The 27,527-nt window shown below is 40.3% G+C and overlaps 1 protein-coding gene across 1 annotated transcript in view; it reads left to right on the top strand.

The window, feature by feature from the left end:
* SOBP (sine oculis binding protein homolog) overlaps positions 1-27,527 on the top strand; it is a 159,764-nt gene that overhangs the window by 24,850 nt on the left and 107,387 nt on the right. Inside the window, exon 4 of the mRNA XM_065889004.1 lies at positions 18,112-18,263. Within this exon, the coding sequence (XP_065745076.1) occupies positions 18,112-18,263 (152 nt within the window). The remainder of the gene's footprint in view (positions 1-18,111; positions 18,264-27,527) is intronic.

Genomic DNA, 27,527 nt, shown 5'->3' with positions numbered 1-27,527 from the left:
TATTTCTCTATATACCAGCCACACACACACGAAACCTTAAAAAAGCATCAAACCATCAAATACCCAGAGGAAAAAATCTAACAAAATGTGTGCAGGATTGTTACACAGAAAAGTATAAACATTGTTGAGAGAAATGAAAGAAAACCTAAATCAGTGAAGGGACACACCATGTTTATGGATTAGAGACTAGATATTCTAAAAAGGCAGATTCTTCCTAAATTGATCTATATATTTAATTCAATTCTGCTAAAATTTCATCATAAAGTGTTGTGGAAATTAAAAAGCTGCTTCTAGGGCCTTCCCTGGTGGCGCAGTGGTTGAGAGTCCGCCAGCCGATGCAGGGGACACGGGTTTGTGCCCCGGTCCGGGAAGATCCCACATGCCGTGGAGCGGCTGGGCCTGTGAGCCATGGCTGCTGAGCCTGCACGTCTGGAGCCTGTGCTCCGCAATGGGAGAGACCACAACAGTGAGAGGCCCGCATACCGCAAAAAAAAAAAAACCTGCTTCTAAAGTATACATGGAGATGCACAGGGGTAAGAGTAGCCAAGATTATCTTGAGGAAAAAAAAAGCAAAATTCGAAGACTTATACTAAGAGATCTCAACATTTATTATAAGACTAGAATAATTATTAATGAATATTATTAGTGTTAATTGTTGCTGTTGTTGTTATTCTTCTTTTGACCATATTTAAAATTATCCTTTAGGAATCTATTGATCTATATTTGAGACATAAAAGAGGAAAGAACACTTTCTGTTTCATGTCAGTTCTCTTTTGGTTTAATTTTTGTAAAGAACCTTTTCTTGCAATTATGAAATATATACATTTTGGAAAAGTGCGTAAAACATAAATGTATCCTTTTACAAATAGTGATCCTTGTCTACTCACACCTTCTTTCCTCCAAGAGGTAACCACTTTTATGGTAATCATTACCTTTCTTTCTTCTATAGTTTAAACACCTCAGTATGCCTCCCTAAAATAGTTTATTTTTGCCTAGTTTTGGACTTTAGATAATGAAATTATGGTAGCCAGCTTCCAGGATGGCCCCCAATTATCCTGGCTTCCTGCTGGTGTCTTCCTACATTGAATCAGGGATGGTCTGTGTGACCAACTTCTAAGGCTGTCGTAAAAGCTTATTGCAGTTTCTGCTTAATTCTCTCACATTATTCACTCTGTGGGAAGCATGAGGAAACTTAAGCAGTCCTGTGAAGAGGACCATGTAGACAGGAACTGAGTCCTCCTACCAGTAGCCAGCACTGACTTGTCAGCCCTGTGGCTGAGCCACCTTAGAAGTGGATCCCCCAGCCTGAAGTCAAGCCTTCAGATTACTGTAGCCCCCAGAGACCTTTGATTGTAACCTCATGAGCAGTCCTGAGCCAGAATTGCTCCAAACCACTCTCAAATATCTGATCCACAGAAACCATGAGCAGTAATAAATGATTTCTGTTGAATTAAAAAAAGACAATGAGATAATGACATAAAGATATACATATAAACCATTTCAATAGAATCCAGAAACAAATCTAAATTGATAATTTATGACAAATGTATTAGTCAGCTTGCGTTTCCATAATAAAATACCATAGCCTGGGTTGCTTAAATAACCAAAATTTATTTTCTCACAATTCTGAAGAATGGAAGTCCAAGATCAAAGTCATCAGGGTTGGTATCTGGTAAGAACTCTCTCTGTGAGTTGCAGGTGGTTGCCTTTTCCCTGTGTTCTTACATGGCAGAAAGAGATAGCAAGCTCTCTTGTGTCTCCTCTTATAAGGGCACTAATCCCATTAGACCAGGGTTCTACTCTCACAACCTCATCTAACCCTAATTAACTCTCAAATACCCTATCTCCAAATAGTATCACATTGGGAGTTAGAGCTTCAACTTGTATTTTGGAGGGACACATACATTCAGTCCATAAGAACAAGGGTGACAGTATAGAGCAGTAAGGAAAGAATAGTCTTCTCAATAAATGTTCTTAGGATAAAAAATGTATGTTGATTCTTTACACCATTCACAAAAATCAGTTCTAGATGGATTGTTGATCTAAAAGTGAGAGAACAATAGAGCTTGTAGAAGAAAGCCTCAGAGAATATATTTATGATCTTGAGTAGGCCAATACTGCTTAAATTATATACTACAAGCACTAACCATAAAGAAAAAGGTTGATTAAATAGACTCTATTAAAGTTAAGAATTTCTGTTGATTAAAAGACATCTTTCAAAAAAAATGAAATGGCAAATCACTGAGTAGGAGATATGTTTATAAAACATGTTCCACAAAAGACTCACATTCACAATATATAAAGAACCCCTAGAAATAAAAAAGAAAACATCCCAATGGCAAAATGAGCAAAAAATATAAATAGCCACTTCACTAAAGAAAATATCCAAGTGGCCCATAAACATATTAAAAGTTGTTCAACCTCATTAGTCATTAGGAAAATAAAATTTAAAATCACAGTGAGATATAGCACAGGGAGATCAGCTTGGGGCTTTGTGACCACCTAGAGGAGAGGGATAGGGAGGGTGGGAGGGAGATGCAAGAGGGAGGAGATATGGGGATATATGTGTATGTACAGCTGATTCACTTTGTTATAAAGCAGAAACTAGCACACCATTGTAAAATAATTACACTCCAATAAAGATGTTAAAAAAAAAAAGAAACACAAAGATCCCCTAGAAGAGCCCTCCAATCTCTGTATTGTGCTCCACTTCAGTATTTACATGTATATGTTGTGACTTGAATACAGATATAATAAAGAAAAAAAAATCACAGTGAGATACCAGTGCACAAACATTAGAATGGCTAAAATGAAAAAGACTGACAGTACCCAACATTGAGAAGCACACAGACCAATTGGAACTCTCATGCATTGCTGCTGAGTGTGTAAATCAGTATAACCACTCTTGAAAGCTGATTGCCAATATCTATTAATGCTGAACTAAACATATCCTATTATCCAATAATTCCATCCTAGATATATACTCAACATAAATGTCTGTTTGTCTCTCTCTGTATATATATATATATATATATATACATATATATATGTATATATATATATATGTATATATATGCCAAAAACATTTGGAAGAACCTTTATGGAGCATTTATTTATAATAGTTAAAAACTGGAAACAGTTTAAATTCTCGTCAACTGTAGTTAACATTGTCTCCTAGGGGTTCCTTGGATGGGCTTAGGTGGGTGAGTGTGGGCCTTGAAGTTGAATGTGAAATTGTGTGTATATTACATATGCATAATTCAGAGAAAAAAATCCTTGTCTCAAAAGATATTGAGTCCTTGACTTAAAGACCTAGGTTTCAAAATTTTTTTTAAAATTTAATTCCTTCTTGTCTTGATTTCAGCAACTAAACCCTAGAATGTAATTTCAACATTTTTGTCCTATGTCTAGTCTGTTCATAGCTTTCTCACATGGAGTATTTAAAATCTCATCATTCCTTATTATTAAGGAATTATCACCTATTTATGTGAAGTATATCATGGTGACGCCTAAAAATTAAGTTATAGGCATGAGGCATAAATATCTCTCACAGTGGTCTACTTGAGAGCTGCTTTAGATACCGTGTACAGTGGAGAGAAATGAAGGGGCACTGGGTGAGTGACAAAAGTAGGATATACATTACTCTACACCAGTGGTTCTTATCAGGGAGTAAATTTGCACCCCCCCCCCGGGGACATTGGACAATATCTGGAGATATTTTTGGTTGTCACAGCTGGGAGAGGGGGTGGTACTGGTGTGTAGTGAGTAGAGGCCAGGGATGCTGCTAAACCTCCTACAATGCACAGGACAGTCCCACACAAGGAATTATCTGGCTGAAAATGTCCATAGTGCCATGGTTGAGAAACCAGGCTCTATAGTGATGACAACTCTGAGTATGGGACACCTCTTATGTGCCACCCTAGATCCTCTTGGCCCCATAGTGACTGCTATAGTACTTTGACAGCTTAGGCATGTGCATTCTGAAAGGATCTTGCCTCATGCTTGTGGCATATGTCCCTAGCTTCTTGCTCTGGGACTTCCCTGATACGGCAGCACGAGTTTTGTGTAAATCTTTTTGGCTGTGTGCCCACAAATGCAAACCAGAAATATAGGGGAATTAACACACTAGGTCAATGGGGCATAGATGTGATGAATAAATTCTTTCTCCTTTTTGTTCCCTGGGTAAAGAGTTATGAAATGTATGTCACATACTCCAAAGATTGTTCTTTATGATTGAATACCAGTCTTCCTTAATAGTGGCCAACTTAGTATCACATCGTTACATTGGCTCTTCATCCTCCCCAGGTTCATTCCCGTTGTCCCCCACCCCCTACTTCCTGGAATCACACGCCCAGTAAACCAGCTGCATGCAAATCTTTGTCTCAGATTCTGTTTTCTGGGAAACTCAGCATAAAATACCATGTGTGTGGAGGTCCACACTGAAAGATCAGAAATTAATGGAAAATAATATAAAAAGTTAGAATTTTATAAACATTCATGTTTGTCCCTTTAAAGTGAAGCATAAATATATACTGAAGGATTAAAAAGAGGGTACCAGGGGGCTTCCCTGGTGGCGCAGTGGTTGAGAGTCCGCCTGCCGATGCAGGGGACACGGGTTCGTGCCCCGGTCCGGGAAGATCCCACATGCTGCGCAGCGGCTGGGCCCGTGGGCCATGGCCGCTGAGCCTGCGCGTCCGGAGCCTGTGCTCCGCGGCGGGAGAGGCCACAGCAGTGAGAGGCCCGCATACCGCAAAAAAAAAAAAAAAAAAAAAAAGAGGGTACCAGATTTGTGGTGGTGCAAATATTGGAGAGCTTAGAAAGGTCCACTTCTAAAATTGTCCCATCAGCCAAAGAATTTTCTAAGCCTCTTGTGGTAAGGGCAAGGGACAATAGTGGTGGCCATACAGAAGGAGAAAAAAGGAAGGAAATTAAGTGAGGGGTTCAAGAAAAAAAAGAAAGGAAAAAGATTACCCCTTGGCTGCCCTCCTTTAAATGGATCTTGTTATTTTGAGAGATTTAGAGTCCTAGATTTTTAGTTAGAAGGGACCTAGGAGATCATCTAGCTAAATCTCCTCTTTTACAGATGAGGAAAATGAGGCTGGAGAGAGTAAATGACCTTCTCAAGGTCACTGAGTTGCTTTCATGGCAGAAGTAGGGACACCATCTAAACATGGATTATAAATCACACACCTCTGTGATCCATGAGGCAGCCTAGAACTTTTCTTGGCATTCTATAAACTCTTTTGGGGGGTATGACCTAGCTAGGATTTTAGAACACCCTGCCCCAGATCACCAAAGAGCTAAGATGCTAATAGGAAATAAGAGGAAACGTCAGCTGTACTTCCCTTTGCTTGTTAGGGTGGATGTGTTTCTGGAATTAACTTAGGCTTGACTGAACTGTTTGCAATTAATTATTTGAAGGTATAAATAAGGTTTGGTTAAGAGAGAGGAGTGATGGTGAAGTTGGTAACTCGTGTTATTCTAGGGACATTCCCAATGCTGACTTCTCAAAGTTCTTGTTAAATTGAGAAGACTTAGTTCATGGACTTGGCCAAGGAGAGTGGAAATAACGATTGCATTCTGTCCTGGGGCTTTTCACTGGTGTTTCCCTCTAAGGCAACTTTGTTCTGAGTGGTTAGCAAAGATGGTGCCCTTGGCTTCCTCCCCCACCCCCTGCCCCTGCCCTGGACATCCAATCACCCAAGGTACATCTAGTAAGCATTCTGCTTTTTCTTCTCCTTATGCTGAGGCCCAAAGTCAGACATTTCATTCTAGTGAATAAGACAGATATGGTTCCTGTCTCAACTAGCTCACAGTCTGGTGGAGGAGACAGACATTAAAAAGAAATCTCAATCAAGTGTGTTGATGAACAAGTCCAGGGTGCTTTGGAATCTGACCAGGTTCAGGGTCAGGAAAGGCTCCCATAGGAGGAGGTTTAAGATATGGAGGAGCAATAGGACTGAATTGGTCAAGGATTTTGAGGTTGTGGTCGAGGGAGGAAGCAGCACATGGAAAGACTCAGAGGAGAGAGCCTCAAGGAAAGCAAAAGAAGCCACAGGCCCGAGAGTAGACAAGCTGTGAGACTGGCCTCATCCTGGGAGCCATGGAGAGGCCATGCTGAGGAGTTCCAACTTCTGGAGGGCAGTGGATGCCACTGGAGGGTTTTGGGCAGGTGAGAGCAGTGATCAGACTTGTGTTTCGCAAGAATTCCTCACCTCCAGAGTGGAGGGAATGAGCTAGATGGGAGTGAAATGGGAGGCCACCTGTAGTACGGGTGAGAGGTGTTGGTGGCTTCACTGGAACCGACAGCAGTAAACTCCGTGAGGACGGGTCTCGTATAGCCTAGAGTAACGCCTGGTATGCAATTAGACTGGGTAAATAGTAATTGAATGAATGAATGCAATATTATAAAAATATTTAGGAGGACCTGGTGATTAATCAGAATGTGGGAGGTGAAAGGGGCAGGAAAGAGACCAGATTTCTGCTAGCAGGTAACTGCATGGATGCGTGGGCCAGGAACTGAGATGGGAAACACAGTGAAGGGACAGGTTAGGGGAAAGGTGTGTATGTAGCTTTGGACATGGCAGGTTAAGATGCTGGGAGGCAGTTGGAAATAAACTGAGAAGTAACTGTGTTGATTTGGAAATCTTCATCATATGGATGGTAGCTGGAGTCACAGGAGTGCATAAATACTATGGCCCAAGGGGACTATGCAGAGAGAAGAGAGGACTCTGAAAGGTTTCAGTGGGTGTGACCCTCCCCCTTTCCCATAGTGGCGCTGTTCTGGCACGTGATGTCCCATCACATTCCCAAGTAGGGATTGACATGGGGCCCCTTCAGAGAGCCCCTCCATCATTCATCATTCTCATTCAAGAAATCTAAATGAATATTTTAAGATGGGAAGGTGAAGAGGGGAGTAAATTATCTTTTTGACAGTGTTCCAGTGGGTTCATCTTGGTTCTTTTAACAAATTTAGTTGAGTGGAGTTCTTCCCATTCTTCAGTCTGCTGAAGGAGACTGAAGAGGAGGGGCTGAGGAGGAGACAGTGGTGCTTGATGCGAAGGCTTTACCCTCCCCACGTGTCCCTTTGACCCCCTGGTCTCTAGCCTGTCAGTTCCCCTCCCCTAGGATGGTAGCCCCAGCAGGTATGCTGCTTAGTAGAACTGCCTGGAATGCTGAGAGGTGGGACTTGGTGTGCTGGTCAGTCACAGTGGGGCTGCTTATACCTGCTTTGTGGTCACCAAGCACACCTGGCTCCTGTGACACCCCCAGTGGTGACAGAGCCCTGGGAGCAGGCCTGGTTTTCCCACAGTCCTTTTCTACTGCATGTTGGCATTTTATGCTAGGGGCGGCCGTGGAAACCTCCTTGAGGATTGGGATCGTGTCTGTCTTGTTTGCCAGTGTATTTGCAGCCCCTAGTATAGTGCCTGGCACAAAGTAGAGTATATAAATGAATCCTTTGTCTACAATTAAGGTTCCCCCTCTGGGGAGATTTGTCAACCACTGCGGGGCCCATTAAGTGTAATTAATGGGACAGCCAGATTTCAGAAGGGGAAATGAGCCCTTCAGATAAATAGTGGGTAACGGGTATACTTTTCCTGCGTTGAAGTCCTATATAAAGCAGCTTGACCCTTTAGTCCTAATATGCTGCTATTTGTGTTTCTTTGGAGATGATGCCCCTCTATGCAGGGCAGTGGCTTGGAATTGCTTTTCCAGCAGTGATGCGTGTGCTCGTGCACACTTTTTGACCTTGCTCCCTTGTCCCTAATCATGTGCATTTGTTGGCTAGATGCTGGGACTCAGTGTGTGGACTTTAGCCATGTAGGAGAGAAGGGTCCGGTGGAGAGCAAACCCATCATTGTCCCAGGGCACCTGAGATTGGACAGAGGGTCAAATCCAGGACTCAGGGATGGGGGACAAGAGTTTACTCAAGCTTCTTTTCCATTGCAACCAGACAGTGAACATGAATTATCCAGTCTATTAAGAGCAGTGTTACTCTCCCATTGCCTTATTAATTTCTGCCATTTTCTCTGCAGGACTTTACAGGTAAAGGGTTGCCTTCTCTGTATATGATGGCTATAGCAGACACCACAGGACTTAGTGGACCATGGGTGTCTTTGTTCAGTCTGGTGGTGTTTATTGAGGGCTGGTGGGTGTTGGTCAGCAAACCCAGCACTGGCCACACGGCTGTTGGACTTGTCCTTCTGCCCAGTGCAGACAAAACTCCTGGCAATGGAGGATCCAATTCTGGGCAACAGAGGAGAAACCTTCCTCATAATTAATGGCCCACATGGAAGTGCTCATGCTTCAGCACTAATGTAGGGTAGTAGAGCAGAACATCCCAGGGAGACATCCTTAGAAATCCAGTCTTGTGGATTCTCTGTGAAAATACCTGTCCCTGGTCAAATTTGTGAAATACAGCCATTCTTATCTCCCTCGTGAAGATTTCTAATTACACATTGGTGGAGCCCAAAAGTCTTACAGTAAAGAACTTGTTGTTCAGCCCAGTGTTTTCCATGCACATTTGACCATGGAAGTCTTTAAAAAAATAACACCCCTTTAAGTATCCCATAGTATTAGTGTTCTGTGGGGGGGTGTATTTTGAGAAATGTTGCATAGAGGATTCTGGGTTTTCCTTACTCTTAAGTTCTATCCTCTTCCTTTCTTATTCCAGCTTCTTAGGGTGGGTACATAGGGAAGACAAACGCTCTATAATGAGTACTGAGACGTGGAGGTGAGATTGTCAAGGAGACTTATCAGAAGTTCTTACTCTGGCTAATCAGTGAAAGTATTTAAGTTAATGTCAAGGAGCTGCAGACACACGTGCTCAGTAGTGTCTGTTAAAGAATCCAAGTTCAGTATGGTATTCAAGAGAGAATTACTATTTTGTGACTTTATGGGATCTCTCCTTTTATTACCTTCTTTGTTCGAATGTTGAGAAAATAAGTGAGGAAGGGACACTGGAAGTAAGGCAAATTCACTTTGAATTTGACTACAATTTTCACAAAGAACTCTTTGGACTTTTCCCTGGTATGTTTTGACTAGAGACACAGGTAGAAGAATTCTCTGAATTTGGGTGAGTTACATTCTTATATTTTGGTGATTGTTTAGGTCTCACTCTTAAATCTGTCCTTTCTTTTTCATTTCTACTGTTAGAAATGTTATTCTATGGGTTCAGAACTTCATCTCCTTTCCTCTGCATCCATCCATCCATCTATCCTTTTATTCATTCATTCAACATAGCTTACGCATTGCTATGTACTAGTCACTGAACACACAAAAGTGAATGAGTCATTGAGGCTGCTCTCATGTTGCTTTTTTCTAAGATGTGGAACAAGAGTCCAGTCTTCTGAATTCTTTTTTTTTTTTTTTTTGCGGTACACGGTCCTCTCACTGTTGTGGCCTCTCCCGTCGTGGAGCACAGGCTCCGGACGCGCAGGCTCAGCGGCCATGGCTCACGGGCCCAGCCGCTCCGTGGCATGTGGGATCTTCCCGGACCGGGACACGAACCCGCATCCCCTGCCTGCATCGGCAGGTGGACTCTCAACCACTGCGCCACCAGGGAAGCCCCCAGTCTTCTGAATTCTGATCCACCCTGCTGGGGTAAGATTTCTCAGCCCATCTCTGCTCCTGTCATGTCCTGTGAGAAATGTTTGGGAGCTCCTCATTACCTGTGGAATGAAGAGGAACCCCTCCCACCCCAGAGCAAGATGATATTAAAGGGACTCCTCATGCAGGCCCCACAGCCCCAGTCTAATTCCTACTTTTCTCTTCATGCAGTTGTTGTGGCTGAGCTGCTGCAGGGCTCCTCCCCATCCTTGAGTGTGTCTGCCACTTCCTGGCTCCTGCTGGTCCTCTGTCCTTTCCCTCCTTCTCTTGAACTTTCTCCCACTCCAAATCCTTCAAGACCCAACTCAGAAGCTGTGCTCTCTAGGCTCAAAGAGGCTTCTGAACTCCTCTCTTATCACATTCTCCCTGTCAAATAATGGGTCACACACTTTTCTGCCTGTTCTCTTGGGAGCAGGGCCATGTCCTAGTCAACTCATCGTTCTTGACCAGTGACATAACACAGGGACCTGCACCTGGATGTAAATGTTTAATTCATTTTGAAGTCATATCTTTTACAAATATGTGTGTGTATGTGACCTGTATATGTATGTATATGTATATATATATATATATGTATACACACACACACACACATATATATACACCCCATGTATATGTATCATATACATAAATAATTTAAAATCAGCTAGAAAACTTCCATTAGAAAATTGAAAATGAACTTTCAATTCCATCATTTTCCTGTCATTTTGTGTAATATGTGCTCATTCCTTTTACATACTGGAACCAAATTTTAGTTTATAGATAACAATTTAGATTTTATTTTGGGGTTGAGCACTACTCTATTTAGAGGGGTGTTGACTGTTTAAAATCTTGAAATCACTTCAAATAATTCTATTTCCAAAAGAAAACTAGGGATAATTTTAGGTACTCTAAAGAATCATAATTGTATGGAACTGCTGTCATGTAACTGCATCTCTCCTTTTAATGAGAAATAAGTGCAATAAAACTGTATTAATTCAGACTCTATTCTTTGGCATTTTTGATAGTTCAGTTACCAAGGCGGCAGACATTTTCAGTTGTTACTATGATATTTCTTAAAAGAGCAAACTTCTCAGGTGTGTAGAAAGACCCACCCATGTGTGGATAGTTGATGTGATAATTACAAAGAATTCCCATCTATTAATTACAGAATATCTGGCAGTACAGTGATATATTTGGCAACACCCTGTCAACTATTAATTCAAATTAAGTAATTTTAAAAAAGAATACATGTAAGTGAAGCTTTTATTAAATCTAATGGCTTTATTCTTAAATAGCCTGAGTTATTGAAATTTAACCAATTACTGGGTTTTTCTTTGTATTCAGAGTTAGTGAGTCTACAGATGTCATCCATCGGTGGGGGATGTGATTGAAGAGACTGGCGCCTGCTCATTGGGCCTCTCCAGATTGCACACAGCTGACACCTACCCTTTTTTTAACATCTTTATTGGAGTATAATTGCTTTACCATGGTGTGTTAGTTTCTGCTGTGTAACAAAGTGAATCAGCTATACATATACATATATCGCCATATCTCCTCCCTCTTGTGTCTCCCTCCCACCCTCCCTATCCCACCCCTCTAGGTGGTCACAAAGCACGGAGCTGATCTCCCTGTGCCATGCTACTGCTTCCCACTAGCTATCTATTCTACATTTGATAGTGTATATATGTCCATGCCACTCTTTCACTTTATCTCAGCTTACCCTTCCCGCTCCCTGTTTCCTCAAGTCCATTCTCTACATCTGCGTCTTTATTCCTGTCCTGCCCCTAGGGTCTTCAGAACCACTTTTTTTTTTTTTTTAGATTCCATATATACGTGTTAGCGTATGGTATTTGTTTTTCTCTTCCTCACTTACTTCACCCTGTATGACAGACTCTAGGTCCATCCATCTCACTACAAATAACTCAATTTCATTTCTTTTTATGGCTGAGTAATATTCCATTGTATATATGTGCCACATCTTCTTTATCCATTCATCTGTAGATGGACACTTAGGTTGGTTCCATGTCCTGGCTATTGTAAATTGAGCTGCAATGAACATTGTGGTACAGGACTCTATTTGAATTATGGTTTTCTCAGGGTATATGCCCGGTAGTGGGATTGCTGGGTTGTATGGTAGTCCTATTTTTAGTTTTTTAAGGAACCTCCATACTGTTCTCTACAGTGGCTGTATCAATTCACATTCCCACCAACAGTGCAAGAGGATTCCCTTTTCTCCACACCCTCTCCAGCATTTATTGTTTGTAGATTTTTTGATGATGGCCATTCTGACAGGTGTGAGGTGATACCTCATGGTAGTTTTGATTTGCATTTCCCTAATGATTAGTGATGTTGAGCATCCTTTCATGTGTTTGTTGGCAATCTATATATCTTCTTTGGAGAAATGTCTATTTAGGTCTTCTGCCCAATTTTGGATTGGGTTGTTTGTTTTTTTGATATTAAGCTGCATGAGCTGCTTGTAAATTTTGGAGATTAATCCTTTGTCAGTTGCTTCATTTGCAAATATTTTCTCCCATTCTGAGGGTTGTCTTTTCGTCTTGTTTATGTTTTCCTTTGCTGTGACACCTACCCTTTTCTTATGGCTCTAATTGCCAGTAATTCTAAGGAAGGCTCATTTACATGAAGAACGTGTCTACTTTCTCTGGATTGATCCTCACCACAGCTAGAGTTACGGTGGGCATTACTATCCCTTAAGTGACTTGCCCACATCACACAACTAGAAGGGGCAGTATTAATACTTTCACCCATTTCCTCTGTCTCCATCTCTCCATACTCCATCACAATCTCTTTCAAATAATAGTGACTTAGGTTCACAAAGGAGTATATATTTGTTACCTCATTTGCTTAATAAAAGTCACCCCCTTGAGCTGTAATAAGTGGATCTGCCTGTTGCTTTTCTTTTCTAGAGATCCCTAGCGATATGCCATTCCTCCCACCTCCTTCAACTTCCACGGTGCTGTAAATTCACATCTAAAAGTCATTCTGGAAATATCTGACATTGTGCTACATGATGATCAGGCAGTAGTTTTTCTGTCCACTCTGCCTTTACTTGGCAGCCCTCAGCTTGCTCTACCTATATGCCCAGGGCTAGACATTAGCAAAGTAGTGACCAGAGGCTTCTTTTGTCCTAGCCTCTCCCATCTCTGCCCTCCCCTTTTCTCTTTGGAGCCCTGTCTTTAGCCCTTCTCCTCACTCTCTGTGAAAACTTGTTCTTAGGAAAGAATCACTCATTTTAAAGCATAAATCACTATAGACAAATACATATTGAGCCTTCTTGCTTTCAGGGAATTTGTGTTTTAATAGGATATAAGAAATATTTAGCCCAGGAAATTACTCTCTAATGGTAGAATTAAATTTTTGTGAGCAATTGAGGATACTTTTTGAAGCTAGGATATTCTTATTGGCATCTTTGAAGTTACACATGTAAGTGGTTCCCCACTTCACCCACATGGAAAGTCAGTCTCATTCATGTCCTGCTGTGACTGCCCGCCCTTACAAAAGAAAAAGCTGGGAAGAGTATTGCTTGCCTGTGAGTAGAATGACTGCTTCCTGAGATCCAGGTATATTGGTTCTGTCTCATCATTTAATGTTCAAGTGGCACTCGCTGGTGAAAGTTCAGACAGAATGTTTGCAGCAAATCCAAGTCTCATAGTCATAAAGAAGTAAAGGCTTGCACTGTGGGCCTTTAACTTGTTTTTTAAAAAATCAGTCAACAAATATCGATTAACACTTCAGGTGTCTCCTCAAAGACTTTTTGACCATTTGGATTCCATTTTCTTTGTCTATTAGTGTGTCATGGAGCAGTGTGCTGTGTAAGTAGCAGAGTCTGTGACACCTTTTAGTCTTTTTTGTGGAGGGACGTCTGTGTGGATGGTGTATAATCTCACCCATTTAGAAAGGCTGTGGTCTCTAAGGTGTAGTGGTCAAGAGCTTGGGCTCTAGAGCCAGATGCCCTGGGCTTCATCTTGGCTTTGGTTTGTACTGGCTGTGTGATTTGGAGCAAATCACTTAATCTCTAAACCTCACTTTCCCCATCTGCACAATGGGGATAATGTTAGTGCCTGCCTGCGGGGGAGTGGCTGTGATTAAGACTAAGTGATGGATTTAAAGAATTTAGCACTGTGCCTGGCACCTATTAAATAGTAAATAATGGCTAACTATCATTATTTTCCCTTTGACTCAGTGGTCCAGATTTTCTCTGGGTCTCCCTTATGTTTATTTCTGGAACACAGGGAATTGTACAAAAGCTTCTATAGGACTCTTAAATTAGAGTCTCTATAGAGACTTTTAAATCAGACTGCCTTAAAGTTTTTGGAATTCCATTATTACAAGAAGGGCTGCAAAGAAAGCAAACTTTAATCCTAGTTTTTTGCCTGCCTTTCAGGCCATGTCTTTATTCTGTTCTTAAATATACCTTCTTCAACAAATAGATTGGTAGAGTGTTACCTGTGCTTTCATCTCACGGCACGGAGAACATACAGGAATCACTTCAGATTGTCTTGCAGCTTGTCTCATATAATTCAGGTCTTGAAATGACTATCTGGACATGTGCATTCTAGGAACTGTTGGAAGAGAGAAATATCACCAGCAGATACTTTCAGACTTTTTTCCTCAGTCTTGGATTCCCATGAAAGTTACAGAGGGGTGGTAAATCTACAGTTTAATCACTTGGGGTTCGTTAAGGCCCACCTGATTTTATTTGGGCTCTGGTCAGGTAAGCTAGTATGCATGTTCATAGCCAATTAAAATGCCCCTAGAATGGCCATCCTTATTTTTAAGTCACCAGATAAAGCAGTCTCTCAAACAGCTTCAGCAAGGCATTCCACAAATGCTTGACTTCATACTTCTCTGCACTATGATAAATAAATACAATTTGGATTTTATCTCAGAGTAATGAATCTAAATTTCTCCTTCTGGGGTGTAAAGTAGAATAATGTTCTATAGCTCTTTGAACATTAGATTGGAAAGATAATGCCCTAAATATTTTGCTTAATTAAATCCAAAAGAGGTGGTACAGACTTTTCATGATTAACTGAAACATGCATATTTTGACTGATGCATATTTATATGATATTATCATATGAAAAATTTACTATGTTATATAAACTGTTCACTTTGGGAATGTGATATAATGCTGTAAGCATTTTGCATTTGTTGCTGCATTGTTCATTATGAAAAATACACAGGCTAATAATGGCTGTAAGGAAAGATCTGTTACGTGAATTTTCTTTGAGGCAATCTCATCTCTGATGGCCGGGACCTTTTGCCTAAATATAAGAAATCAGGTTTTTCCCTAGTTTGAAGAAATATTTTTTAAATAAAAAAGTTTTGAAAGCAGATAAGGTTCAGAAAGCTAAAGGGCTGGGCCCTTTATTTTGCTAATATAAAGCATGCACACGATTCCTGGGTTTCAGATTAAAAAAAAAAAAAAGATGCGGTTGTTGAAATGAACCTATCCCCTTGGCTTTAAGCACTTAAGAAGATCTCACTTTTCTAGGGGTGCAGTCATATTGTTTAAGATGGGGCACCATCTCATGTCTGGTGGCAGAATTTTGAGCTAAGTTTTAGCTGACAAAATTAACTTTAATAATCACAGTTCTTTCTTAATTTCTTAAATGTATTAATAAAAATGACTTTTATAACACTATAATATCTGAGATATCTGAAAATGTTTTCTTGAACTTTTGGAACAATCCCTTTATCAGACGCTTCTTTGGAGCATTAGCTATTGATAGCAGTTTGGTGACAGAAAAGGAGGTATCTGATGGAAGTTTTCTAAAGGGTTTGCCTTTATGAAACAGAATTTTATGAAAAAAGGATGGGGATACTGAATTATTTAACAAGGCAGATCCTAACCACCATCCTAAGAGTTTTCCAACTGCCAGATGCAAAAGTACGCAGTTTCTTTTGTCTCATCTTCCCGTGTTGTTACTTTGTAGTACAAATGATTTATAAAAATAACCTGCTTTAAAATTCTACTTTTTGTTTATTTGTTATCTCTGTTGTAAGAAACTATCCTTGCCTCCCCTAAAAAAAAGACAAGTAGGTCTGTGTGGTGATGATGGAGTAAAGCGTGAGAAAGACCCGTGAGTGGCCTTTTTGCCCCAGGCATCATTCCTTCAGGCCAGGCCAGAGCTCAGGCCCGCTGCCCAGTCTTCTTATAGCTTTGCTCCCCACCCTCTGTCATCTCAGTTTTAGTCTGTGATAGTTAAAGATCTAGGACTAAAACACTTAACATTTTTTTTCCCCCAAAGCAGACTATTGAAAGGAAGAGACGGAAAGGGGAAACCTAATGCATGTTCTAAAGTGGATCCTTGGGAAGTGGGGTCTCCTCGTTGAATTCTGTGGCCAAATAATTTCCCCCATAAAATCTTTTTTTCCTTACAGATTTCACCAGAATCAAGCTTATTGCCAACGGATCATTTGTGAGAGTTCTGCTGTATCATATTCTTTTTCAGGAATTTAAGATTTTAAAGCAGCTAATGGATTGGGAAAATAGAAACTATTAGTGCTAGCTAGTTTAGTAATGATAGATGATTATTTTCTAAATGTAGTCTTTCTAATTTAATTTTTAAAACTCCTCTATACTCTAAGGTAAATTATAGAGTCTTGTTAATTTTTCATACCATGTAAAATGTCTGTATGTAGACAGATGCCATATTAGAAATCATACAAAATATAAATAAATTTTTTTTTGAATAGAATAAATTATTAAACACAGTCATTGTATGACATTTGAATTCATGTTATGACTCCATTTAAAGAAAGTTATTTTATCAAAAATGTTTGATTAACATCAAAGGTTGCCTTTTATACTGTCTCATTTGATAATTAACAATAAATTACAACATGTAATTTGTGAAATAAAAATGATCATTAAAATGACAACACTTATTCCATTAAGGTAAATAAAATGCTTTACATAGTTCTGAGTGATGACACTCAGGGGGAAAAAAATGCCGTTATCACTGCACTACAAATTAGTTTGCTTCTAATTTTGCAGGCTGATGACCGCACTGCCTCAAACCAAATCTTTTCCCTGGAAATGGAATGATTGCATGACAGACTCTATGAACCATGAATATGTCAACAACTCACGGACCAGGCCTTGCTTAGCAATTAGTCTTTGGGGGATTTTATTCAGAAATCAGACAACAGTATACCAGAGCTTATTGGGCATTTTATGATTACTAGTCATGTCTGGAGCATGAGTCTGGGTTAGTACAAAAAAAAATTGATAAGGGAGGAAGAGATGCACCTAATAGTGGCAATCAGTCATACACACACACACACACACACACACACACACACACACACACACAGTCAATGGGGAAGACTGAGAAAACGTAAGATATAGTAAAAGCCCCTAGGAGGCAGCAAGAAAATATTTCTTAGACTTCTACTTGTAGTCTCTCCTACAGTCACTCCCTGTAAAGAGACCACTGTTTCCCAGACTTTAGTCATTTGAATATCAGCATCACATTTTTGTTACAGCGTCTTACCACCTGCACTATGATTTCCTCAATATATTTTATTAACTGACTCACTTTAAAAGCCTTTCTTTGTTTTAAGCAGTAGTATTTGTGATATCCTGGGCTTGTTGTGCTAGTAAAATTCGTTTTCTTCTCTTACAAAGGAAAAGATATACAGTAGTTTAAATATTGAAAATATCTGCATACCACCTAACATTATTCTGAGCATTCCCATGACATGGGTGGCAGGTGCTATAGGAGCTACAAGGACCACCAGTCTGGCTGAGAATGATCTGGGCAGATGTGTGACCTCAGGCCTCATGGCTGACACCCCCATTACCATTCCTCCATCCAGGGACCACGAACCATATCACATGGAGGGGAATTTAAATCAGGCCTGCGCCTCCCCGAGGACAGCAGTGTGGGAAGGCTGTATCACAGCAGACTGTTGTGTGAGCCAGGATGGTGCCTTTTCATCGTGAGAAGATGGCCACTCACATCTTTCCTTTCTTTGAGTAACAGTATCACTCAGGAACCATTATATTGCAGGAGTAAACAACACCCCCCTTTCATGTAACAGTCATAGGGAACAGGTCAAGATTGAGCCTGGCTCCTGACTGTCCAAGTTCACATGAGGGCATCACATTTGTAGGTTAGCACTGCGCAACCCACCCAGTGTGAATCTTGTAGGCTGTCAGCAGTACCTTTGAAGAAATGGGTCTCTTTACAAGCTTCATTAGTACTGAGCCTGGTTTAACCAGGCAGAATAAGCATTTGTACCAGGATACCAAGTGCAAGGAATCCTCATGGCTCTGCAGTCATGCTCTGGTTTTTAAATAAATGATGTCTTTTAGAAAAGAAAAAAGCACCGAGTCTTCCCACCAAGAGCTGGCTATCTACTAGGTCAGAAAGTGGTGAGGTACTGAAATTAAGAACAGACCTCAAGTAGCTCTGTGAGGTTCAGGGTGTGTCTAAGTTTGAAGGGATGTTTGCTTCTGATATGAACATTTTTCTTATACTTTTATTATAGAAGATGATGTGTCAAATGTACAAATAATGTGTGCCTGGTGCCAGAAAGTGGGAATCAAGCGCTATTCCCTGAGTATGGGAAGTGAGGTGAAAAGCTTCTGCAGCGAGAAGTGCTTTGCGGCCTGCCGACGAGCCTACTTCAAGAGAAATAAGGTAAGAGCACCGTAGAGAGAGGCGGCCCACTCAGGCCTCACCACCCTGTGCGCATGCGCCTCTTAGCTTCTAGCCGAAATCACTGCGCACCCCGTACTTTTATTCTTTCTGTTTTGTCTGTTCTCTTTCTCTGTCATGCTTAACCTTCTGGAATAAGGAACCCTCTTCTAATGTGTAACCTGCTCTTCAGTTTCTCTTGTCTTGGTGTTTGAATTCTGAGAGGGTGAATGAATCTGATGAGGACATGGTGGTCGCAGCTGGTATCCTAAGTTACAGTGTCTCTCCAGCAGTAGAGTACTAGACTAGCGTCCATGAAAGATAAGTGGTAGAGATTTCTTATCAAGGCTGAGAAACTAGCCACAGAAGCATGGCCAGAAAGCTTTAGTCCACTCAGTTTTATACTTGTTCCCATTGCGAATATTGCTCTAGCTCTTTCCAAAATCTGATCCACAAATTCTAATCAAGAAAAGTGTCAAGTCTTTCTTGACACCTTACATTAAAGTTGATTGATATTGAGAAAAGATGAAATAATGAATACATGAACCAACCTTGCTCACACAGCTGAGCGTTTGTGAGAATCATGGTGGATGAACACAGGAACAGCCATAGTTATGGTTTCTTTGTTTGTTTTGTTTTATTTGTTTTAAGACATCTCAGATATAAAAATGTCCTTTTAGAATAGCATTAGCCACCATTGATGGGAAATGGAATGCATGATGTCTTTACAAACAACACACACATACACACACAGCTAATTTCTTAATCTTTTAAGAACCGCTGTTGCATTTTGCCACCAATTACTGAAATAAATTGCTAATTCTTGATTATTTTCCATTGATCTGTAAATTTTCCTTAATTCATAAAATCATCCACATTTTGCTAAGCGTTTCCATTTCCATAATATAAGATCAAAATCTGTCCTTCTTTGAAGCAAACAATTGCTACTTTTTTTTAGTCCTATTTGTAATCCTGAAATGCTAATTTTGCGCTCACTGCATTGCAAGAAGCACTGTTGCAGCAAATTATCTACTGCAAATTTGGGTCACATTATTCTGCCAAAAAACATAATGCCGAAAGAATTAGGCTGCAGAATTCAGCGGGGTGGAATTTTAGGAGCAGTCTCTAAGAATTAGGCTCATAATCTTCACTGGAACAGGGAGGCAAGTAAGGAAATTGTCTGGAATTCTTTTGGGACAGTCAACAGTTCACTTTCCCTTGGGAGGGGCCGGTGAAGCTTCAGAGAAGGGTAGTTAGAGCAACGCATGGGAGACACGTTTTGTTTTAATATAGGGGGATTAAAATGATCTCTGAGACCCTGGGGCTCCCGTTTTTAATGCTGAGCACTGGGGTAACAATCACAAGAGTGGACCCAGTGCTTTCATCTTCAAAGCCTTACTTACCACAACAAAATACTTTGCATTCCATCCCAGAAGATGGCTATAGAACAGGGGTTTTTGTCTCTTTATGATTCTGAAGGGTTATGCGTCTGAATCTTGATGGACTGCCTGTAGTGAATAAAATCAAGCAGGATGAATTTGTCACAATCCCTGTGATACATGTTACACTTTGCATAGTGATCCAACTTTTTAAGCCTTTGATGAAAGGCACCTGATTCAATTTGAAAAAGCAGTTCATAATAATATATATATGTATAATATATATCATATATACAATGTGTACATGTTTGTAATTATAAAGTTTAAGGTCAAACTGAGTTTAAACTTCCACAGCATACAGTTTTGAACAATAGATAACTGGGAGCCAAGATAGGAATTAGTATTTGGAAAACTTATAGTAGGTAAAATCAGCAAGGGGAGAAAGACCATTACTTTTCACTTCCTACAAGGAGTTATTGGCGTAGTTCTTTGAACATCCTGCAAAACCTGGGAGTCGCAGTGGCTTGAAGTTTAGCCAGTGACTTTGAGAGCTGATCCCAGCAGCCCATTAGTGTACATACAATACCTGTCTTCTCTGCAATCTTCATGCTTATTTATGTATTCCAAAGCTCTGCCACACTAGACATTCTCGTTTTTCAAATAGAGAAATAAACTGGTCACATCGCTTGCTGGATTCTTTTTTTTTTTTTTTAATTTTAAGAGTGTTATCTCTGCAACAATATCCTATTGTATTACAATAAACATGTACAGCTGCTGCATTTCTGTTAACTGATAGGATTTTGTGGTCATTTCATTTAGGGCTTGGGTTTCCTAATGGATTGTATTAGATACCAGTCTCCATCCTGCCATTTCTAAGAACTGCTGTAATAAGCCCCAGGGTGTTCCCCACTGAAGACAATAGCGAATAGCTACTTCTGTTCTTGTATCATTTGACAAAGTCTTTAGTCCTCATTATTAAAACTGTGGACTTTCTTAATCTTAGAAAGAGGGCAGAATTCTTCCCATCCCTACCTAAAAGATTTTCTGGCTAAATTCTACACTTTTAAATAATGAGAACTGGATGGAAAACAGTGAATAATGTGTATGCAGAACAGAATTTTGCCTTAGGTATAATGTAGAATCTAAAAAAACATGTAAAATTAACTACGCTGTAAATTATGCTTTATAATGACAGCCCGCTTCTTGGTGGATAGCATGCTGGGATCTAAAAATGGTCTCTAAGTTGAACCCAAATCGCATGCATAACTTTACAAAGAAAAATCCTAGTAGAAAAGGTAGCTAATTAGGAGCAGTATTCAGCTGACCTCTGTTTTGTGTCTGAGCAACACCTGCATTTGTGAATGTAATTTGGACAGCTGTGCCTGTGCTTCCCCTGCTATCCTCGTCACAAATGCTTGGGGACAGAGGCAGGAACTGCTTTTCTGCTAAAAACAAGGACAAAAATAGCCCAGCTCTCAAAACGAAGGCCCACTGAAAACGGGCTCTTTAAATTTCATTTGCTTCTCAAACCTTTTTCCAGAGGTCTCTGTGTTTGTTTGATGGAGTAGGTTAAGAATGTCACATCCCTCTCTCCTAAACCCTGGTGCTGTGAAGTAAGGTGGGATGGACTGAAGCCAAGTTAACCCTTTATGCCATATAGGTTATATCTTTAAACCAATTTAAAATTTAATTCGAAGAGTAGTTTGGATTACTGTAAGTATGTACGCTTTCTTCAGAATGCTTCTGCTAGAACTGTGAGTCACAGCTGTATTCATTTAAGGAACCTAACTACTAGCGTACACAATTCAGGATGTTGGCTCTAAGAAGTGTACAGTATTAATTCATAATCATATTTCGTAGAATCCTTATCCCCATCAGGTTCAATTGCTGACTCAAAAGTGTTTGAAACAACGGGTAAGAAAAATACTTTTGTAGTCTATGGCATCAGCCGAACAATGGGATGTCAGTCTCATTACTTAATGCACTGGAAACTTTTCAGGGACCTAATAGCTCATTCTCTTCCCAGCCCCTTCTTGAGGCCAGAAGTAGAGAAGAACTTGAGAACATTTCTAACCTAGTGATTTGCCTAGGAGTTGGAAAGTTGTGGACTCCTTAGTGGTTTTGCAAGAGATGCTGAAGTGTTTGGTCCAACTAATACCAGTTTTACTCTGCACAATAATAGACACAAAAATATTTTTTCCTAAGGGAGTGATGCCTTGTAACCATTATCCCACTTAAAACAAGAGTAACAAACAAGGTCACAAATAGTAGTCATTTCCAAATATCCTGTGTTTGATCTTTTTCCTTCTGCACAGGAAATATCCTGTTGTCTAAACTGATGCCCACAAATCAAGCAAGAAATCAAAATTCAAGACAGGTGTCCAACGCAGGCAATGTAAAGAATGATTGTTTTCTTTCCTTGTTCAGATACCAAATTTATAGTGTTCTTTGTGGATTAGTGGCATCGATACTTTAATAATAGACACAAATTCCTAACAGTACCAAAGTTTGCTTCCTCGTTCTAGTTTTTCCATAACCTGAGACAAGAATAGATGGGAATACTTCTTCAATATCACAGTGTTGCTGTTCCTCCACAGACTATAGGGGAAAGAAACCTATGTAGATAATAGATAAGGATGAATTAAAAATAAAAAGGTTATATAGATAGAAACAACATTTGCAGATGATATCATTAAGATCTAACAACATGATAATAGTAACAAATGTTCAACGAGGGGAATATTGTGTCATAAGCATTTCCTTTACTTTCAAACTATGTCCCTGGATACACAGCATGTATCATCATATTATTTGGAGTTACATTTTATTTAGACTATTGGCCTTTTTATTAAACTTGAATATATCCTGGGGAAGATTCTCGGTTTCAAACTTCATTACAGAACCTACTAGTGCAAAAGAAATGTGTAACAATTGCCTTGTTAATCTTGTGATTAACCTGTCTACTTTTTTTCCTTTAAACACCTGCAAGATTTAATTTGCAAAATGGCTATCATTCATGAAGGTTTAGGGAAGGACATTAAATTACTTGTAATTAATGTCCCCTGACTGCCTGAAGCTCAAGCCACAGACTTGCTTTTGCCAGTTGTTTGCAAATATTCTTGATTGACAGGAATGCTTAGGGAGCACTGGATTTCTTCCTGTGGATTCACCGTGATTTTATGGGGTGCCAGTGAGCCTGTTGGGTCTGTCTACCTGCACCCTGCCCTGGGGGATGATTGCTTTGCTTCTGCAGTGTCTGTGCTGCAAGCCTGCCCACTGCCTGCACATAGCATGGCCTCTGCCTTTAATCTGCAGGCCAGTGGCTGAGTTAGTTCCCTTTTGGTTGCAGCAAACAGGGGTGTCCTCTGGAAGCTTTGGGGAAAGAACAACAAACCCACCTGTTTTCTTGTTCTCTCATATTTTGAAATATGGGATGGAATGTTGATGAGCTGCTGCAAATGAGAACCTATGAAAAAAGCACCAGCAGAGGGGAGGGACGGTGTTAGTCCTTTGAAACACATTCAGGGTTGGGGGGGGCGGGGTAGAACAGGAGAATTCTGGCCAGAGAAATAAGATGCAGGTCAGGTTAAAGTGATGCCTGGGCTCTTGAAGAAAGGCAGAAAGTGTCCCAGGACAGAGCTTCTGCAGGCCAGGTGGGACACAATGCCCTAGGAAGCCATCGATCAGAAGCCTGGGGGAGAGGCATGTGATCTTGTGTTTACCAGAACACTTGACCACCACTTGGGAAACACTGGTCTAAGAAATTCCCAGAACACAAACAGAATGGGGCGAGCAAGTTTGTACTGAAAGAAAGGAATAGCAGCCACGTCTAGTTTTGAATGGGCTACATTTGGGGAGGTTGTGGGGGAAACAGAGTAATAAGTTTAATCTATTACCCAGAATAGATGTCAACTTCTGAGTAACACTAGATATTTTAGATTAAATGTGAAGAGATGATTAAAACTCCAAATAGCTTCAAGCCCCAATACTATTTCTTTCCAATGAGCAGAAGGAAGAGGGAGTACTTTTCATAGATCTGAATCTGGTCACCTGGAGAGCAATACCCAAGGCTATTGACATAGATGCTTGAATGTTAATTTCGGTCAGTCTCTGGCCATCCCGGTGATAGCTCCTGCTATACACTTAAAGCAGGTTTTTCTCATCTGAACTGCCGGTAATTATCCAATCCATCTCAAAGGCACGCTCCCTTTTAACATGAAGCAAAGTGTCAGATTGCATCAGCCGCATTGTGCTCTGGTGACTGGGCTGCAGAGTGATGAATGTGCTTGCTTCCAGTTCATAGTCTGGTGTCTGTTTGGGTAGTGGGCAGTTCAGGGAAACAGGTGATCAGGAAGGGATCTAGTTATCTGGGACCTGCGTTCTCCTTATTGATCCAGTCATTGTCTTGCCGACTTTCTCACCTTGCTGCTAACAGTGTTCAGGTTTATCTGAAGAATGAGCTTTTAAAGAATTATCTAACGGGTCGTTTTCATGTGCTTCTCCAGTCATAAGCTACATGCAGCACAGAGTCTCTTTGTGCCTGATTTTAAAAGGAAGGTGTCATGAGACCTTACTAGTAATGACTAGAGGGGAGAGAAGTTTCTAAGAGGGCTTAGTGCACTGTCTAGATAAACCAAGAGAGATGATTGTGCATTTTCGTGGGATTGTAGTTATGCTCTGTTAATTCAAATGCTTTGTTAAAAATGTTAACTGTCTAAAAAAGTGCATGCATAAGACAGGCCAGGTGGCTTGCTATGAGATATTTTGAGATAGTAGTTTGAGTCCAGAATTTCTCTCATATACGTTTTCAATGTCTGGTCATAAAACCTAGTACACCCAAGAGGGCCATATGCAGGAGATGCAAACTATAGGTACACTCGTGTTTATTTTTATTTCTCCCCCATCTCAGTACCTCTGGATAGCTTTTGTACACGTAAGCAAAAGTGTGAACTGGGCAAGCCAAGTGCAATTCTTTGTTCCTTGGGCTCTTTGCTCTTTGTTCTTATTATCACAGATTAGGAAGGAATAAAGAAAATCTTGCTACAGAAGGCCACTTAATTTCTGCCCCAGCCGCTCAGACTGAGAATGGGAAATTCCCTAAATTACAATCCACTCATAGGGTGGCCATGCACACAGCGGAATCTAATGTCTCCTGACAGACTGCCTTCGGAGGTTACAAAGCCAGTCTGTTGCATTCTCTGTAAACACAGGCTGTGGGCCAGAGCGGGGCACTACTACAAGCTCTAGAAGGCAGATCAATGGTTTAATGAATCCATAAAAGATGCTTGAACTCTGCAGTTTACTGAGCACTCTAGTTAAATGAAATTCCTGTAGTCTTTAACAAAGATAGAGATCATCAACGGCTGGAGATAGAAGCCAGTGTCCAGTAATCACAACCTCCCAGAATTTGTGTTATTGTCTCATTGCTAACAGAGGGTTAGTCAGGTCCAGCCTTTGGAGCGCACCACATCTATATTGATATTTTCTGAATGTTTGAGCTGAATTTGGCCCAGAGATGACATAAGTGTAGTAGCGTTACTTCTGTGAGAACTATTTGTAAAAGCTATGGAATATTAATCAAATTAACATTTTCTTAAGGCAGTGAGATTAAGCTTAAGAATGGTGAGCTTGACATGTGTTGTCTTTGTAAGGCATCCTGTTGATGAAAAGTAAATAGGTGAATAAAATTCTTTCTTGATTAAGTCCTCAAAATGTCAAATTGCATAGTGTTAAAAGAGCCCTGATTAATCCTCCTGTGGTAAAATATTCCTCATTAGTTTGCTATGGTTAAGGGTTAACCTCTCCTATTATAAATTCAGATATTAATGTATTTTCTGCTTAACTCATCTTCTGATAGAAGAAAATACAGTTAGTAGATGCATATTTTTTACTTCCAAATGTGCCTTGGAAACATTACACTGATTTATGAGGGAGCTTTGGAAGCATGTAGAAAAATTCCTTCATAAATATGTTGAAATGTATTTAAAAGTATTTAACCACTTTTGACTGTGGAAAAACAACTGCCTTGACTTTGAAATTATTTTTTTTTCCACAGAGATAGTAGAATTTGTGAAATAAATGAAAGACTTTGCATCCAATTTTTGTCACACAAACTTAAACTGAGTGTTTCACTTTCTTAACTAGCTAATTAGTATAAAGAGAGCAGGCTTCTACCCCAATAAGTATATTTTGGGGGTTCAGTGTGTAATAGGAGTTTTGAGGTATGATGACTGCCAGTCTGCTTCACAGGCCTTTGCCAAACATTCCGTGATAAAGTGGTGATTTCTATATGGATCCAATAAATGATGTGTTATCTTGTATTCTGTTCTGATAGAATGATTTCATATCACTTAAAATATGGCGAGCAGTTCTGTGACTGCACATCCAACTCTCTATAAGAAGAACCTTTGAAGGCCCTGACCCTTTCTGTGGTCATTTGTAGGAATGTATGTGTCATAAGTTGGAGCAATTTAAGTTGTTGGTTTTAAAGGATTTAGAGATACAGAGACCCAGGAGTAGGTGAGATAAAGCTGGGCAAGTAGCTAAAGACAAGGGGGATTTGTCCAACCAGAGATGAGTGCCTCTGTGCTGCTCTTTTGTTTGTTTTTAAGAGAGAGAGAAAAAAAACCTTGTTACTTATTCATCCATTCATTCTTAGAAAATAAAGTGAAAAGATATATTAAGCTCTTATAATGTGCTAGGTACTGTTTTAGGTTTGGTGGACACATCATTGAACAAGAGAAAAATCCCTGCCTTAAAGGGACTTGTATTCCATTCTCTAAGGAAGATGGATAATATACAGGTTAAAAATATGTATACATCTAACACAATTTCAGGTAGTGATAAATGCTGTGAAGAAAAAGCAGGGTGAGGGGATGGCTAGTGACGAGGTGCTGTTTTGTATCTGATGGTCACAGAAGTTATCTTTGAGGAGGTGATGTGTGGGTAGGGACAGGATGAAGTGAAGGAGCTGGTCAAGTGAAGAGCTTGTAGCAGAGGGTTCCAGAGAGGAGGGGGAGCAAGTGGAAGGCAGAGGTCCTCAGGCAGGAACAGGCTGGGCATTTTTGAGCAACAGCAAGAAGGTCAGAGTGTCTGGAGTTGAATGATCAAGGTGGTTAGGGGCCAGATCGTGCAGGCTGGAGAGGTAATAGTTCGGATTTCATTCTAAGTGTGATGGCAGCTATTCGGAGGTGTTGAGTAGGGTACGTGACATGACCTGATTTTTGTTGTTGATTGGATCTCTGTCATAATACGTTTAAGATCCTGGATGGAAAGGGGATTTGGAGAGTAAGAAAGGCAACAGCATTCCCATCAAAGTTGGGTGTGTCTGGCAATAGAAAACTAAAAATATCATATTCACTGAATTATTCATTGGTAGTTATGAAACATTTCCCAGTAGCAAAAGTATGTTGAACCAATTTAGGTTTCTTTTTCTTTCTTTCTTTCTTTCTTTCTTTTGGCAAACTGTGGGAAGAAATGAACAGAGGATGGACGTTGCTGGTTAAATGTTCTGACACAGCAATTTTCTTTCTGTAGGGTTGACAGGGCTTGCTTCCAACCTAGTGGGGAGGTTTAGGCCTCAGGAGGCAAGCTCAAGCTCCACGCAGAACCCAACTCTTGCTCTGGGAGACCTATAGCATATGCTGGTCTTCTCAAGCTCTACCCCTCAAAGTAGCACGAGGCAAAGGAGATGGTAACTTTGAAGGGGCCATCTTTGGATTAAATCACTCGAAAGTTTATTTTATTCTAAGAGTAGACCTAATATGGTGATTATGTACTTTTAGGGTGTATCAGGATTTTCAATGCAAGTAACAGAAGATCCAACTCAAACTGATTTAATCAATGAAACGCATCTTTTATCTGATGAAACTGTAGAGTCCTAAGCTAC

The sequence above is a fragment of the Phocoena phocoena genome, chromosome 12, assembly GCF_963924675.1.
Source record: "Phocoena phocoena chromosome 12, mPhoPho1.1, whole genome shotgun sequence".
NCBI lineage: Eukaryota > Metazoa > Chordata > Mammalia > Artiodactyla > Phocoenidae > Phocoena > Phocoena phocoena.
Note: the sequence above shows the minus strand (reverse complement) of the source record. Positions and strands in the feature narration are given on the sequence as shown.